Source organism: Argentina silus (assembly GCF_951799395.1).
Source record: "Argentina silus genome assembly, chromosome: 1".
In the NCBI taxonomy this organism is placed as follows: Eukaryota; Metazoa; Chordata; class Actinopteri; order Argentiniformes; family Argentinidae; genus Argentina; species Argentina silus.
Genome location: NC_139655.1, coordinates 15,385,265 through 15,398,068, shown reverse-complemented (window position 1 = coordinate 15,398,068; position 12,804 = coordinate 15,385,265). Strand labels below are relative to the sequence as shown.

Here is a 12,804-nt window from a genome sequence, read left to right as displayed (position 1 = left end):
CCTATTGGGTGGCCACACACAGAAAGTAAGTTGGACAGTATGTGGTTCTAGGCTAGGGCCAGTTGCCATGGCGTCAGGGAACGGAAGTCAACCTCATAAGTGGCAGCTACATCAACTGTGAACAAGAACATGGTGCAGTACCACAGAGAACAGAACCATTTAACCTTTTATTAGAATGTATTAAAAAAAAATATTGCTCTGTGCAGATAGACGCTCACGCACACACACGCTCACACCTATTGGGTGGCCACACACAGGAAGTAAGTTGGACAGAATGTGGTTCTAGGCTAGGGCCAGTTGCCATGGCGTCAGGGAACGGAAGTAAACCTGTGAACATGGTGCAGTACCACAAGAACATGGTGCAGTACCACAGAGAATAGATCTAAGCTTTTATTAGAATGTATAAAAAATAAAATACATAAACAGTTAAAAAAAGCTGTAGAAACAAAAACATCTTAAGAGTGAAAAACTGTTAACTGTGTTTTTGGATATTTAAGTATCATGTACAGTAAAACATTGAAACAATCTTCACCCTCTTCACCCAACTTCCCTCTTTTTTTGTTCTCACACTTCTTTCTCATGACGCATTCTCCAACATACGCATGAGGTTTTCACATATGAATTGCATACAAATGTAAAAAAGACAAACAAACAACAACATTCATATTTCGTCTCAAAGCTTAATATAAAAGAAGCCAGTGAAGTGCCATGAGAGACAAGTGATAGACAAAGAACGCACTTCTCTTTCCTCTACAACTCCTCATCCTCTACTACTGCAGTTCTTTCTTCTGGCCGATGGTCTCATAGGTGTCCTGAGCACAAGGGGTCAATCCCTGAGAGAGGGAAAGAAGGAGAGAAAGAAAGAAAGAGAGAAGGCGGAATGTGAGGACAGATGCAGTACTCTCAAGCATAAACAAATGTTGTTGTCATCATCATCATCAACTCACAGTATAGATGCTTTCCTCTCCTTTCTGTATCAGTGGATAGAAAAAATACTATTAAATGACACAAACAACAATTACACCAACAATTGCTATACATTTTTATGTGACTTAATTTCATCTACTAGGCTTGCAATACCTTTTAAGCAAGTTTAAAACATGCAAACAGATGAAAATTTTAGATACTAAAGATAACATCTTCAAAACAGGATGCACTTGTGTTTGTGTGTTGCATGTGATGTTTTTTTTCATTATAAGGAAGATGGAGAGAGATTAGCTATTTGGTTTAATGTTAATGGAAACCCCCAACCCCGAGTCTACAATGCTTCAGGTGTTTTGAGTCTGGGTGTCAAGGGGACTTGTTTAATGGAATGGAGTGTAGATCGTGTTACATGATTTCTCACCACCGGTTTTGCCATGCCTGTCCTTGTCCCTGTCTCCGAAGCCAGCTATGGGGAATACAGTGTGGTGAGAGATAGATGGATCAAGAACTTGGTGAAAATTGAGAGAAAGAGAGAGAAACACAGATAGGTAGAGAAATAGACACTATAGAGAGAACTGTGTAAAAAGAGATGGATGGATCAAGAACAGCTGCAGGGGAGGGGGTGAATTGGAACTCAATATTGGTAGAAAGACTAAATTTAGAGAGAGAGAAATAGGTGGACAGCAGAGGAGGCTGGTGGAGGTAGAAATCAGAGGACGGGCTCATTGTAATGCATGGAATAGAATGAGGAATGGTATCAAACACGTGTTTGGGGGCCATACCTTCAGCCTGCAGTAGAGGACAGTGAGGATGATGCCGTACAGAAACAGAACGCTGTCCAGGATGTAGCAGATCTGTGGCTCACCAAGAGCCACTAGAGGAACCAGAGAACAATACATACTTATTTAGAGCCTCAGTATTTTGAGGAACCACCGTAACCACCTTAGAGTAGCCTAAAGTTCCTCAGTCATTCCTCCTAATGATGTGTGGTTACGTTGTGCCAGTGTGCCTAAACAAAGTCTTTGTAGTCTTGTTCATAACGTCATTTTCTTTGAGAATCCATGCTGTAGAAGAGGTGAGAAACTTTGAATGATTCTTTGAGTGACTGATGTCATTCTTTGCTCTTCTCATCTTTCAGGAGAAAGAGAATATGTACTTAAGCCTACAGTGCTGTGAGTGCATATCTTTTTTTGTGTATATAGTCCTAGCTGGAATCGAACCCACAACCTTAGCCATGCTCTAACAATTGAGCCACACAGGAGCCTACAGGAGAAAATTCATCAGCTGAACATCTCAGTTGGATTCAAAAAGGTATATCGACACTTATATCAACAATAACAACAAAAACATACATGTTGTGCCAGTATAACTATTGTCATGGTTCAAATTTGTCATCTACAGTGCATTCGGAAAGTATGCACTGTAGATGACACTTTTTCCACATTTTGTTATGTTACAGCTTTATTCTAAAATGGATTCAATAAAATGTTTTCCTCATCAATCTACACACAATACCCCATAATGACAAAGCGAAAACAGGTTTTTAGAAATGTTTGCTAATTAATTAAAAATAAAAATCTGAAATATCACATTTACATAAGGATTCAGACCCTTTGCTATGACACTCGAAATTGAGCTCAGGTGTATCCTGTTTCCATGAATCATCCTTGAGATGTTTCCATGACTTGATTGGAGACCACCTGTGGTAAATTCAATTGATTGGACATGATTTGAAACGGCACACACCTGTCTATATAAGGTCCCACTGTTGACAGTGCATGTCAGAGTAAAAACCAGGCCATGAGGTCGAAAGAATTGTCTGTAGACCTCACAGATGGGATTGTGTTGAGGCACAGATCTGGGGAAGGGTACAAGAACACAGTAGCCTCCATCATTCTTAAATGGAAGATGTTTGGAACGACCAAGACTCTTCCTAGAGCTGGCCGCCTGGCCAAACTGAGCAATAGCGGGAGAAGGGCCATCGTCAGGGAGGTGACCAAGAACCCAATGGTCACTCTGCCAGAGCTCCAGAGGTCCTCTGTGGAGATGGGAGAACCTTCCAGAAGGACAACCATCTCTGCAGCGCTCCACCAATCAGGTCTTTATGATAGAGTGGCCAGACGGAAGCCACTCCTCAGTAAAAAGCACTTGACAGCCCGCTTGGAGTTTGCTAAAAGGCACCTAAGGACTCTCAGACCATGAGAAACAAGATTCTCTGGTCTGATGAAACCAAGATTGAACTCTTTGGCCTGAATGCCAAGGGTCACGTCTGGAGGAAACCAGGCACTGCTCATCTCCTGGCCAATACCATCCCTATGGTGAAGCATGGTGGTGGCAGCATCATGCTGTGGGGATGTTTTTCAGAGGCAGGGACTGGGAGACTAGTCAGGATTGAGGGAAAGATGAACGAGGCAAAGTACAGAGAGATCCTTAATGAAAACCTGCTCCAGAGCACTCAGGACCTCAGACTGGGATGTCCAGTGTTCACGGACATCTTTAACACCTCACTGGTTGAATGCATGGTACCTGCCTGCTTCAAAACATCCACCATCATAATAAATTAGCAAACATAAGGCTGTAACATAACAAAATGTGGAAAAAAGTGAAGGGGTCTGAATACTTTCCGAATGCACTGTAGGTGTGGATGCCAAAAGGCGAATAGGCCAAATCCCGATCAAAGTGGATATCAAATTTGATATGAACAGTTACAGCAAAGTTTTAAGCAGGTACCTACTTAGAATGTACTGGGTGAAACTGTTATGACTTAATACAATAATTGCATATTAATAACACGCACTGTTTCTTTTAGATTCACTGCATCAAGCACGACTATGGGCCATTTAGTGCCAAGTAGTTACCAATGACACTGAATTTGTTGAGCTAAATACCAGAAAGTTGAGCTAAATACCAGAAAGTACCCCGATTACCACATAGTAGCACATGTTGAGCTAAATACCCAGAAAGTAGCCCGTTACCACATATCCTAGGAAATACTTGGAAACACTTGTTGAAACAGGGGTGTATAATAAAGGGTTGCCAATAACTGTTACATATATCATATGATGAATGTGACATGTAGTTCTTAGAGGTTTATCTCTATGATAGTTTGGTGTTGTGAGTTTGTAGGATATCAGGGTAATGAGATTGATTATCTATCTATCTTTTTTTTTGTTTCCTCGCTTGATATCTGGAATAGGGCCAAAGGAAACAGCAAACTTTAAATCGAGAACATTGAACATGCAAAAGAATGATACATACTGTATATGACTAATAGCATTTGTCCATATCTACAATTCCATGCACACTTCCTCGACATAGATTCGAGGAAGTCTAGTCTGAGACTTAGCATTTTCTATGGAGTTTCCACTGAAAGTGGGATTAAATCGAAGACAAGGCTTAATCTGTGTGCAGGGAACTACCTCAGAGTGTTAAGCAACACACAGATGTCAATGAACACATAAGCAACAGGTAAATGGCACAAGCTACAGGCATCCACACATGGCACAAGCTACTTCAGCAAAATAGTTTGTCAGCATGTGATGTTTGTGGTTTGTGAGTGATAGTGTGAATGTATGTGTGGTAAATTCATCCCTCAATCTCTTTTTCTAGGCAAAGGTACTTCTCTTTTCACAGAAATGGGTTGGCAACTAGATGTAGCATTGAAACCATGACAAATGATCACTTTATTTTAAGACAAAAATGTCCCTTCACTTCCCTTACCATACACCCTTTTCTACAGGGCTTTACAAGATTTACCTAGTGATCATCTAGTTTCCGGTCATGAGAAACATTAAACAGGTAAATAATAAAATAGATTTAGGCTAAAATAGTCTTGAACTGATTTCTCTTTATACTCAATGACATGAGAATGTAAAAATGAGCATCCATTTCAAATGTAATAGAAATTAAATTATTAAAGATCATGACAAACATGGTGTTATTTGGGTTTCATACACTGACAAGTCATTAATGTCTTACTCAAAACAAAGTTTTCTCCACATAACTCTTGATCACCATCATCTTAATAAGATCAAGGCCACATACAGGACAACACACAGTCATCCTTTTCATAGCTTAGGGCAACAACTACACTTAAGAGAGTATTTACCACTCAGACTAAGAACTCACCAGCACTGCCAAAACTCATCCACAGAGGAAGAGCGGAGAGAAATGGGAATCTGCCCCTCATCGTCACAGCAACAGGGATTCAACACACACAGCAGTGGCAGCAGTGGGCTTCTTTACCGGACGACAGAGTGCTCTACAGGGGCTGAGACTGGTTTGACTGAGTGGTAATGATGCAGTGTTGCAGACTCAGGGGGGAAGTTGTGGTCGAGCTCAGTCCATTTTTTAAGATCAAACCCCTCCCCTCTCTGCAGAGGAAGGACAGAAACCAAGAAATGCTTCTGCTGTTTTCATTATGTAACTTCATCACACAGGGTTTGCGTAATAGGAAATAACACGTTTTCGCCTGTTTACCATGACAAAAATGACACCTCTTGACTGTTGGGTCATAAAATATTTATTAGGTTTATTAAGCATTATACATCGATGATAACAAGTGTGGAGTTGTCTGTCAAAATATCACTGGAGTGACAGATCCTGAGACAGACAAACAGATAGATCGGAGGGTAGACCTCTTCAGAGTGCGGAAGTGGGGAACTTGAACATAGCCTGGTCTTAACGGTCCACTTCTCCAAACACAATGTCCTGCGTTCCTGTTAGGAGAAGAAAACATAAACAAAAAACAAACCAATTCAACCACCCATTAACATTTGAGAAAACAAATGAACACACTACTATTTACTGGTATATTTGCAATGAACGATATAAATACTGTTATCAATGATTCACTACAGCAATAACATCAGAGGAAACATTTCTCACCAATAATGGCCACCACATCAGCCAGCATGTGTCCCTTAGCCATCTTATCCAGACCTGCCTAGTGGAGGAAACAGGACTTATTACAACTCAACACAATCTAACCATAATATCAGTCATATCATGACAGAACACGCATCATATGGAAAAAGGGAGTGGTCCTATGCAAAGAATAAGAGTAGTCATTAGTAGTCATTGAGACAGGGGAAGGCAGGGTTTGTATTCTTTACTAATGTTCTTATAGTACTTTTAAAATATGTACTTAATCAACTAAAGTTAGCCTTGAGGAGAAGCCGTTAAACATGCTGAATAATTCATAAAACATTAAATAATTAATGGTGTCTTATGAAGTTAAACTCTGTCTCGGTACCAAGTGAGCGAATCCGGGTGCTTTGATCTTGCAGCGGTAGGGTCTGCTGGAGCCATCAGAGACCAGATACACTCCAAACTCTCCCTGGAACAGGACATGTTACAGCATAACTACATAACACTTCAGATTCTATATGCTACACAAGGGAATCTTTTTTTTATACATAATTAAATATCCCAGGATTTCAAGTCCAAATCTATTATCTATCCACCAACAGTGTGTGTGTGTGTGTGTGTGTATGTATGTATGGAGGGGGCTCACCTTGGGGGCTTCCACAGCTGTGTATGTGCATCCGGGGGGCACCTGGTAACCCTCTGTGTACAGCTTGAAGTGATGTATTAGGGACTCCATGGACATCTCACATGGGAACACACACAAATGCTTAAGCTGATGTACAGTATATCACACACTCACATTGTGGAGCACAGCTTAACTCTTCCAATACCCTCAGCAAATACACATAAATCAGAGCTTATTGAATTAAAGGGCAAGTTCAATGTAATGTCATCCACTTTGCAAAAGTTCGATTAATCAAGGCAAGAAATATATAAACGACTTGTGAAATGAGAGTGAAGAGCAGCTTTAAATGATGAGCTGTTGCCAGTCTCACCTTCATCTCAGACCTCTTGGGCGGCGCAACTTTGGCGTCGTCCACTTTGATCTCCCCCGCTGGCATCTTGTTGAGGGCCTCTATCATGATCCTCAGACTCTGCCTCATCTCCTCCACTCTGCACAGGTACCTGAGAAGGAGGAAGGGGGAAACGGACAGGAGGAGACAGGAGAGAGGGAGGGGAGAAATAGAACAGATGATTCAATGGTTGATTCAAAATCAGAAGTCTACTCTTGGACCATAAAGCTTCGCATTATGATTTACTATGAGATAATCCAAAATGACAAATGTCAACTTAAGACATGAGACAGTGACATGTTCATCTGAGTGATTTCTTAAGTAGAGGCAGACAGGTGTAGCCTCTTACCTGTCGTAACAGTCTCCCTTGCTTCCAATGGGGACGTCAAACTCCACCTCGTCATACTTGTCGTAGGGCTGGGACTTCCTCAGGTCCCACTTGATGCCTGAGCCCCTCAGCATCACCCCACTGGAGAGAGAGAAGAAGACCAGTTATCAATCTGACTCATATGATTGGACTTCCTCAGGTCCCACTTGATGCCTGAGCCCCTCAGCATCACCCCACTGGAGAGAGAGAAGAAGACCAGTTATCAATCTGACTCATATGATTGGACTTCCTCAGGTCCCACTTGATGCCTGAGCCCCTCAGCATCACCCCACTGGAGAGAGAGAAGAAGACCAGTTATCAATCTGACTCATATGATTGGACATCCTCAGTCACATGACACTGTTTCAGTGTATTTGTACGTGAATGTGTGCATTAGTTGCTGAGTATCAGTCCATGTCATACTTCTAAGTTGAATAAATGAATGAATGAATGAATGAATAAATAACTCATTCTAAGCATACTTCAATCTCATTCTGGAGTGCTAGCCAGCATGGAATCTCTGTATGCTCCTAAATGGGTGTGTGCAGAGTGTATCAGTGTCTCACCTGAAGCCCTGGTTGAGTGCATCCTCAGCGGTGACAATCCCAATGTCCACAGTACGGTTCTTCCAGATGCGGTTGTTGGTCAACATCTACACAAATAGAGCCAATGGATGACACAGTAGTGAGCAATGAGCCTATCAGTGTCTACATCCACCATAGAAACCATGCCTGGTCATGTGGTCTTAGTGATAAAGCCAACACACCAGCTGCACAAACACCTCACTTCTTGCAGGATATCCCCGACGGTAATTACAAATGTGCAATGCCCAATGCAGCTTTACAACAAAGTGCAATTCATTCAACGGTGATTACCTGCAATACTACAAATGTGATCTACTTGATAAAGTGCCCCTGTGGTCTTGCTTACCTCGGAAAAACACACACAAAAATAATAACCGAGCACAGAAGTAGCATCGGTAATACTCATTACTTTAAGAATTCAGTTTTTCCATGCCCAACCTTGCGACAATGCGATACATTGGACATTGAGCATGTCAACATCCCATGGAGGTGGGGTAACAACACTGAACAGCTTCTATTGAAGAAAGAGTACTTTTGGATATAAAGACCAAAGGTCTAAACCAGGGGAGGCTGGTGGAGGTAGTAATCAGAGGACGGGCTCATTGTAACGCATGGAATGGAATAATGTCAAAAACACTTTTGATACCATTCATCATTCCATTCATTACAATTTGCCAGTCCTCTGATTTCAACCCTCACCAGCCTCGCCTGGTCTGAACGAGGAATGGGACTTCAAACCATTCCTCTGAGGGAATATGGACTTCAATGTATTGATGTATAACCTACTGACATTGTGTACTATTTTTAACATGTCACATTTTGTAAATATGTTCTGTAAATAGTTGTTTGTATCTGGAACGAAGTCTGTGCACACTTGGGGTACGGGAGAGCACATCACCTGTCCATTGGTGCCAAGCACTGGGGCCACCAGATCATTGATTGGAAGTCCAGGAAACTAATGCTCTTATGCAGGTGCACTAAATGTCTTACCCTTTGTCCTGACGAACACCCAGTTGGGGTCGAAGCGTTGTCCTAATAAACTAACACATTTTGGGAGCAGCAGCTAGTGCACGGATCTCTCTTACTTCTCAACTGTAAGTATTTTTGGATGTGCGCATACTACCATCTTTCCAAACAATGTGTGATAAGGCAGCCACAGACACACATGCACTCACCTCTTCCACCTCGTCGATTCGTATGGAGAAGTTCTTGCACCACTCATAGATGTCATCCATAAGACCCAGTGGCATGTCCTAGAACACAGACATCAGCACTACCTTTGTCATCATCATCGGCACCCTTAAAGGGACCATAATGACAATGAAATCAAATACATAAAAAAAAACTTAGTACACAGACATCATTCTCATCATCATCTTCATTTCCCCTTACCTGGTGTACTCCTCCAGGTCTCACGTAGGCTGCATGCATCCTGGCTCCAGAGACGCGCTCATAGAACTCAAACATCTATGGAAAGGAGTAGAAACAGACACACCAATTAGAAGAACATCTATGAAAGACTTTTGAGGTCTTAGACCATCTACAAAAGGACAAAGGTCACACAGACTGTGCCTTCTAACTGACCTTCTCTCTCTCCTCGAACATCCAGAAGAAGGGGGTCATGGCTCCGATATCCAGGGCGTGTGTAGTGATGGCCATGATGTGGTTCATGATGCGAGTCAGCTCTCCAAAAAGCACTAAAAACAACACAAAAGTATTACACGAGTATTCACACCGTCTGTTCAACATGAGGTGAACATCTACTGCCCCCTAGTGACATTAAAATGAAAGGGCAAAATAGGTCCAGAAAATATGAGAGAATAACCTCTTTGTCTCTGACATGGTCATAACAAGTGACTTCTCTCACCTCTGATCCACTGTGCGCGGGGTGGGGCCTCGATGTTCAGCAGCTTCTCCACAGCCAGAGAGTAGGCCTGCTCATTGCACATCATGGACACGTAGTCCAGCCTGTCAAAGTACGGCAGTGCCTACACCACAAACACAGGGGGTCAACGCATGTCATCAAACAGTCTGTCTGTCAAGTATGGGCTGTCTTAGTAGTAGACTTCAACCAGTATGGTTTTAGTATCATTCTGCTGGCCTAACAGGAGGCATGAGCAGCCTATGGTGTCAGTTTTGTATCATATTTTTGTTTCTTATGCTTTTTCAGTTTATGCCACCTTACCTTACTACAGGTATGCTACAGTGAGGTTCCTACCTGTAGGTAGGTCTTGTACTCAATGAGTTTCTCTGTGCCGCGGTGCAGCAGGCCCACATGTGGGTCACACTTCTTCACTGACTCCCCGCTGAGCTCCAGCACCAGACGCAGCACGCCGTGGGCAGCAGGGTGCTGGGGGCCGAAGTTTATGGTGAGGTTAGACACCTCCTTCTCCATAGGAGGATCCTTATCTACAGAGAGAGAAAGAGAGAAAGATAGAGAAATGTTAGTTTAGCCTTCACACAGATGGGTTGAAAGAATAATGTTGAAATACTAAATTATTTTTAAGAACACTTATTATAACAACATTCCAAGCAGTAACTAAGATCACAACAGATGAAGACAGAAAGAAAAACAGTCATCTGACTTACCATTCCATGGTGGGGGGGACCATTTATCAGTGATGGCGCTGGGGTACATCACCGCCCCGGCATACTGCTCCGTCCATTCAACATCTGGCTGCCACTGTTTCTGCCTGGAGGACAAAAAACAATACACAATCTGTGTCACTGGGTAATCCTGAGATCCAGGCAGCATGTTGTCCCAAAGCTTAATCTACAAGGCTCTTGAAGTAGGCTAACTCTGATCACATGTGCCAAGGAATCTCTTTGACCTGGCTAGTGTCAACTGTGGGCAAGACAGGACTGTGATGTCAAGGTTAAAACAGTTAGGACCAAGAGTGATACACCTAGTTGTTGAGGTGCCTGAAAAGCAACAGTTGACCAATTCCAATTGATATGGCATTCAGCTAAGTATTAATAAGCTTTCCTAAACCTGAACAACTGACATCGGATGACTAGCCTAAATTGTTCCTCCTATAAGTGTATGTGAGAAAACAAGTCCGTGTTGGCCTCTATACTGTCAGGATAAGATACACTGGCATCACGTTGTGAAAACACTGTGAAGCTCACGTTGGTTGGGTAACAACACCAAGGTACCCTCTGAGAATACAACTGGCTTCTTGACAGTTTTCTGAAAAACATACACATTCATTGCTAATGCTAACGCTATACACATCTCATTAACTAACAAGTCACTGTACAAACCAACAAGCTGCCTCAGTAGGGTGATGATGTCAACTGACAAAGTCACTGTACAAACCAACAAGCTGCCTCAGTAGGGTGATGATGTCAACTGACAAAGTCACTGTACAAACCAACAAGCTGCCTCAGTAGGGTGATGATGTCAACTGACAAAGTCACTGTACAAACCAACAAGCTGCCTCAGTAGGGTGATGATGTCAACTGACAAAGTCACTGTACAAACCAACAAGCTGCCTCAGTAGGGTGATGATGTCAACTGACAAAGTCACTGACTGCCAGCAATGTGCTGCTTGCTGTCAAAATCCCCAAGTTAGCTTTAACTAGCTAGCTTACTTGGAAACAATCATTGGAATGATGACTTGTATGTGCAACATTCAACTAACAATATCAATCATGACACAGAAACACAATCTCGCATTGAGAACAGGGTCGTGTTCTGTCAACAAGTCAGTCAACAAAACAAGATCCACTTGCTAGCATGCTAAGGCTAGCTAGCAATGAGACGAGCTGTGTCAGAAACCAGATTTTAGATTCTTAACTTGGCTACATCAATGGCATATCCATGGACATTTTAAATGCAACTGCGTGAATTCAAGTATGCGGAGCTCACCTGTTTTGCAGGACAGTGCAACCAGGGCTGACCAAATTACTATTTAGAATTAATTTTGTTGAAGGACGTCCGAGTTTGGTAAGCGACCTCAACATCGTCCCCGCCATGTTGGCTATCGAAATCGCTCTGACGGTGACGTAGTTAAATCTCTTCTTCTTTGGTTTGTGCAGTAGCGATGATAGAATGATGTCGCCACCTACCGTACTGAAATGTAATGAACAACGTTTGAAGGGTGAGGTTCTGCCTCTGCAGAGAGGCTCTGCTATATAAATAAACAAACCATTTTGGGTACACTCGTGTGTGTGTGTGTGTGTGTGTGTGTGTGTGTGTGTGTGTGTGTGTGTGTGCGTGTGTGTGTGTGTGTGTGTGTGTGTGTGTGTGTGTGTGTGTGCGTGCGTGCGTGCGTGCGTGCGTGCGTGTGTGTGTTAGCCACATCTGTGAGACTATGATTATATTCATATTTACATTTGGATGTTGTGTGTGTCTCTTTGTTTTTTTTTGTTTTTTTCTGTCTATTTTTTATCAATGGGGATGAGATACTAGTGGACCATACGGAGATGGTATCCCCTGCAAAAATAAATTGCATACAAACAACATTGCTTATTTTATAAAAAACAGTGCTTTTTATTTCTGTAATACTGTGGAAAAATAATGACATACCATTTTTAAAAAATATTGGAGATAATGAAATTAAAAAATGAAAATTTGATAACTTTTGTTGTACATTGTTTGAACAGTTTTCTCTGCTACGAAGAACAGTACAATAAGATAAACATTGGATTTCTAAATTCAAAGACACAATAATACAGGATACAGTCCTACCAGAGGTATAAAAGTATTGTAACAGGATTGTGAGAGAAATGATATGGACATATTACTGAAACACACTCGCACACATTGACACATACAGACATGCACACACATACTGTACACACTGACATGCATACAATATTCACTCACACACAGGTAGAGTACTGTATGTATATGCTTTACATACACACACACACACTGTCGTTCACACATCTATACAAATACACTGTACAAATAGATGTGAGCAAACACGCACACACGCACGCACACAATCTCTGTCTCTCTCTCTCTCTCTCTCTCTTTCTCACACACACACACACACACACACACACACACACACACACACACACACACACACACACACAC

General features: G+C 42.1%; 2 protein-coding genes across 2 annotated transcripts; both read right to left on the bottom strand.

Moving 5' to 3' along the window:
- Positions 1–148: 148 nt before the first annotated feature.
- Positions 149–5,193, bottom strand: fcer1g (Fc epsilon receptor IgFc epsilon receptor Ig). Its single transcript, XM_083697390.1, has 5 exons — positions 5,053–5,193; positions 1,707–1,798; positions 1,346–1,390; positions 948–971; positions 149–833 (listed from the first exon to the last, which is right to left on the bottom strand). Exons 1-5 carry the CDS (start codon positions 5,111–5,113, stop codon positions 771–773), a joined length of 285 nt encoding a protein of 94 aa, XP_083553516.1. The 5' UTR covers positions 5,114–5,193; the 3' UTR covers positions 149–770.
- Positions 5,194–5,428: 235 nt separating this feature from the next.
- On the bottom strand, positions 5,429–11,740 carry ndufs2 (NADH:ubiquinone oxidoreductase core subunit S2). Its single transcript, XM_083681662.1, has 14 exons — positions 11,629–11,740; positions 10,347–10,450; positions 9,976–10,166; positions 9,625–9,745; positions 9,342–9,454; positions 9,150–9,224; positions 8,933–9,010; positions 7,740–7,825; positions 7,156–7,275; positions 6,789–6,918; positions 6,440–6,535; positions 6,179–6,262; positions 5,812–5,869; positions 5,429–5,642 (listed from the first exon to the last, which is right to left on the bottom strand). The coding sequence occupies exons 1-14, from the start codon at positions 11,733–11,735 to the stop codon at positions 5,605–5,607; spliced, it is 1,401 nt and encodes a 466-aa protein (XP_083537788.1). The 5' UTR covers positions 11,736–11,740; the 3' UTR covers positions 5,429–5,604.
- Between the last annotated feature and the right edge of the window lie 1,064 nt (positions 11,741–12,804).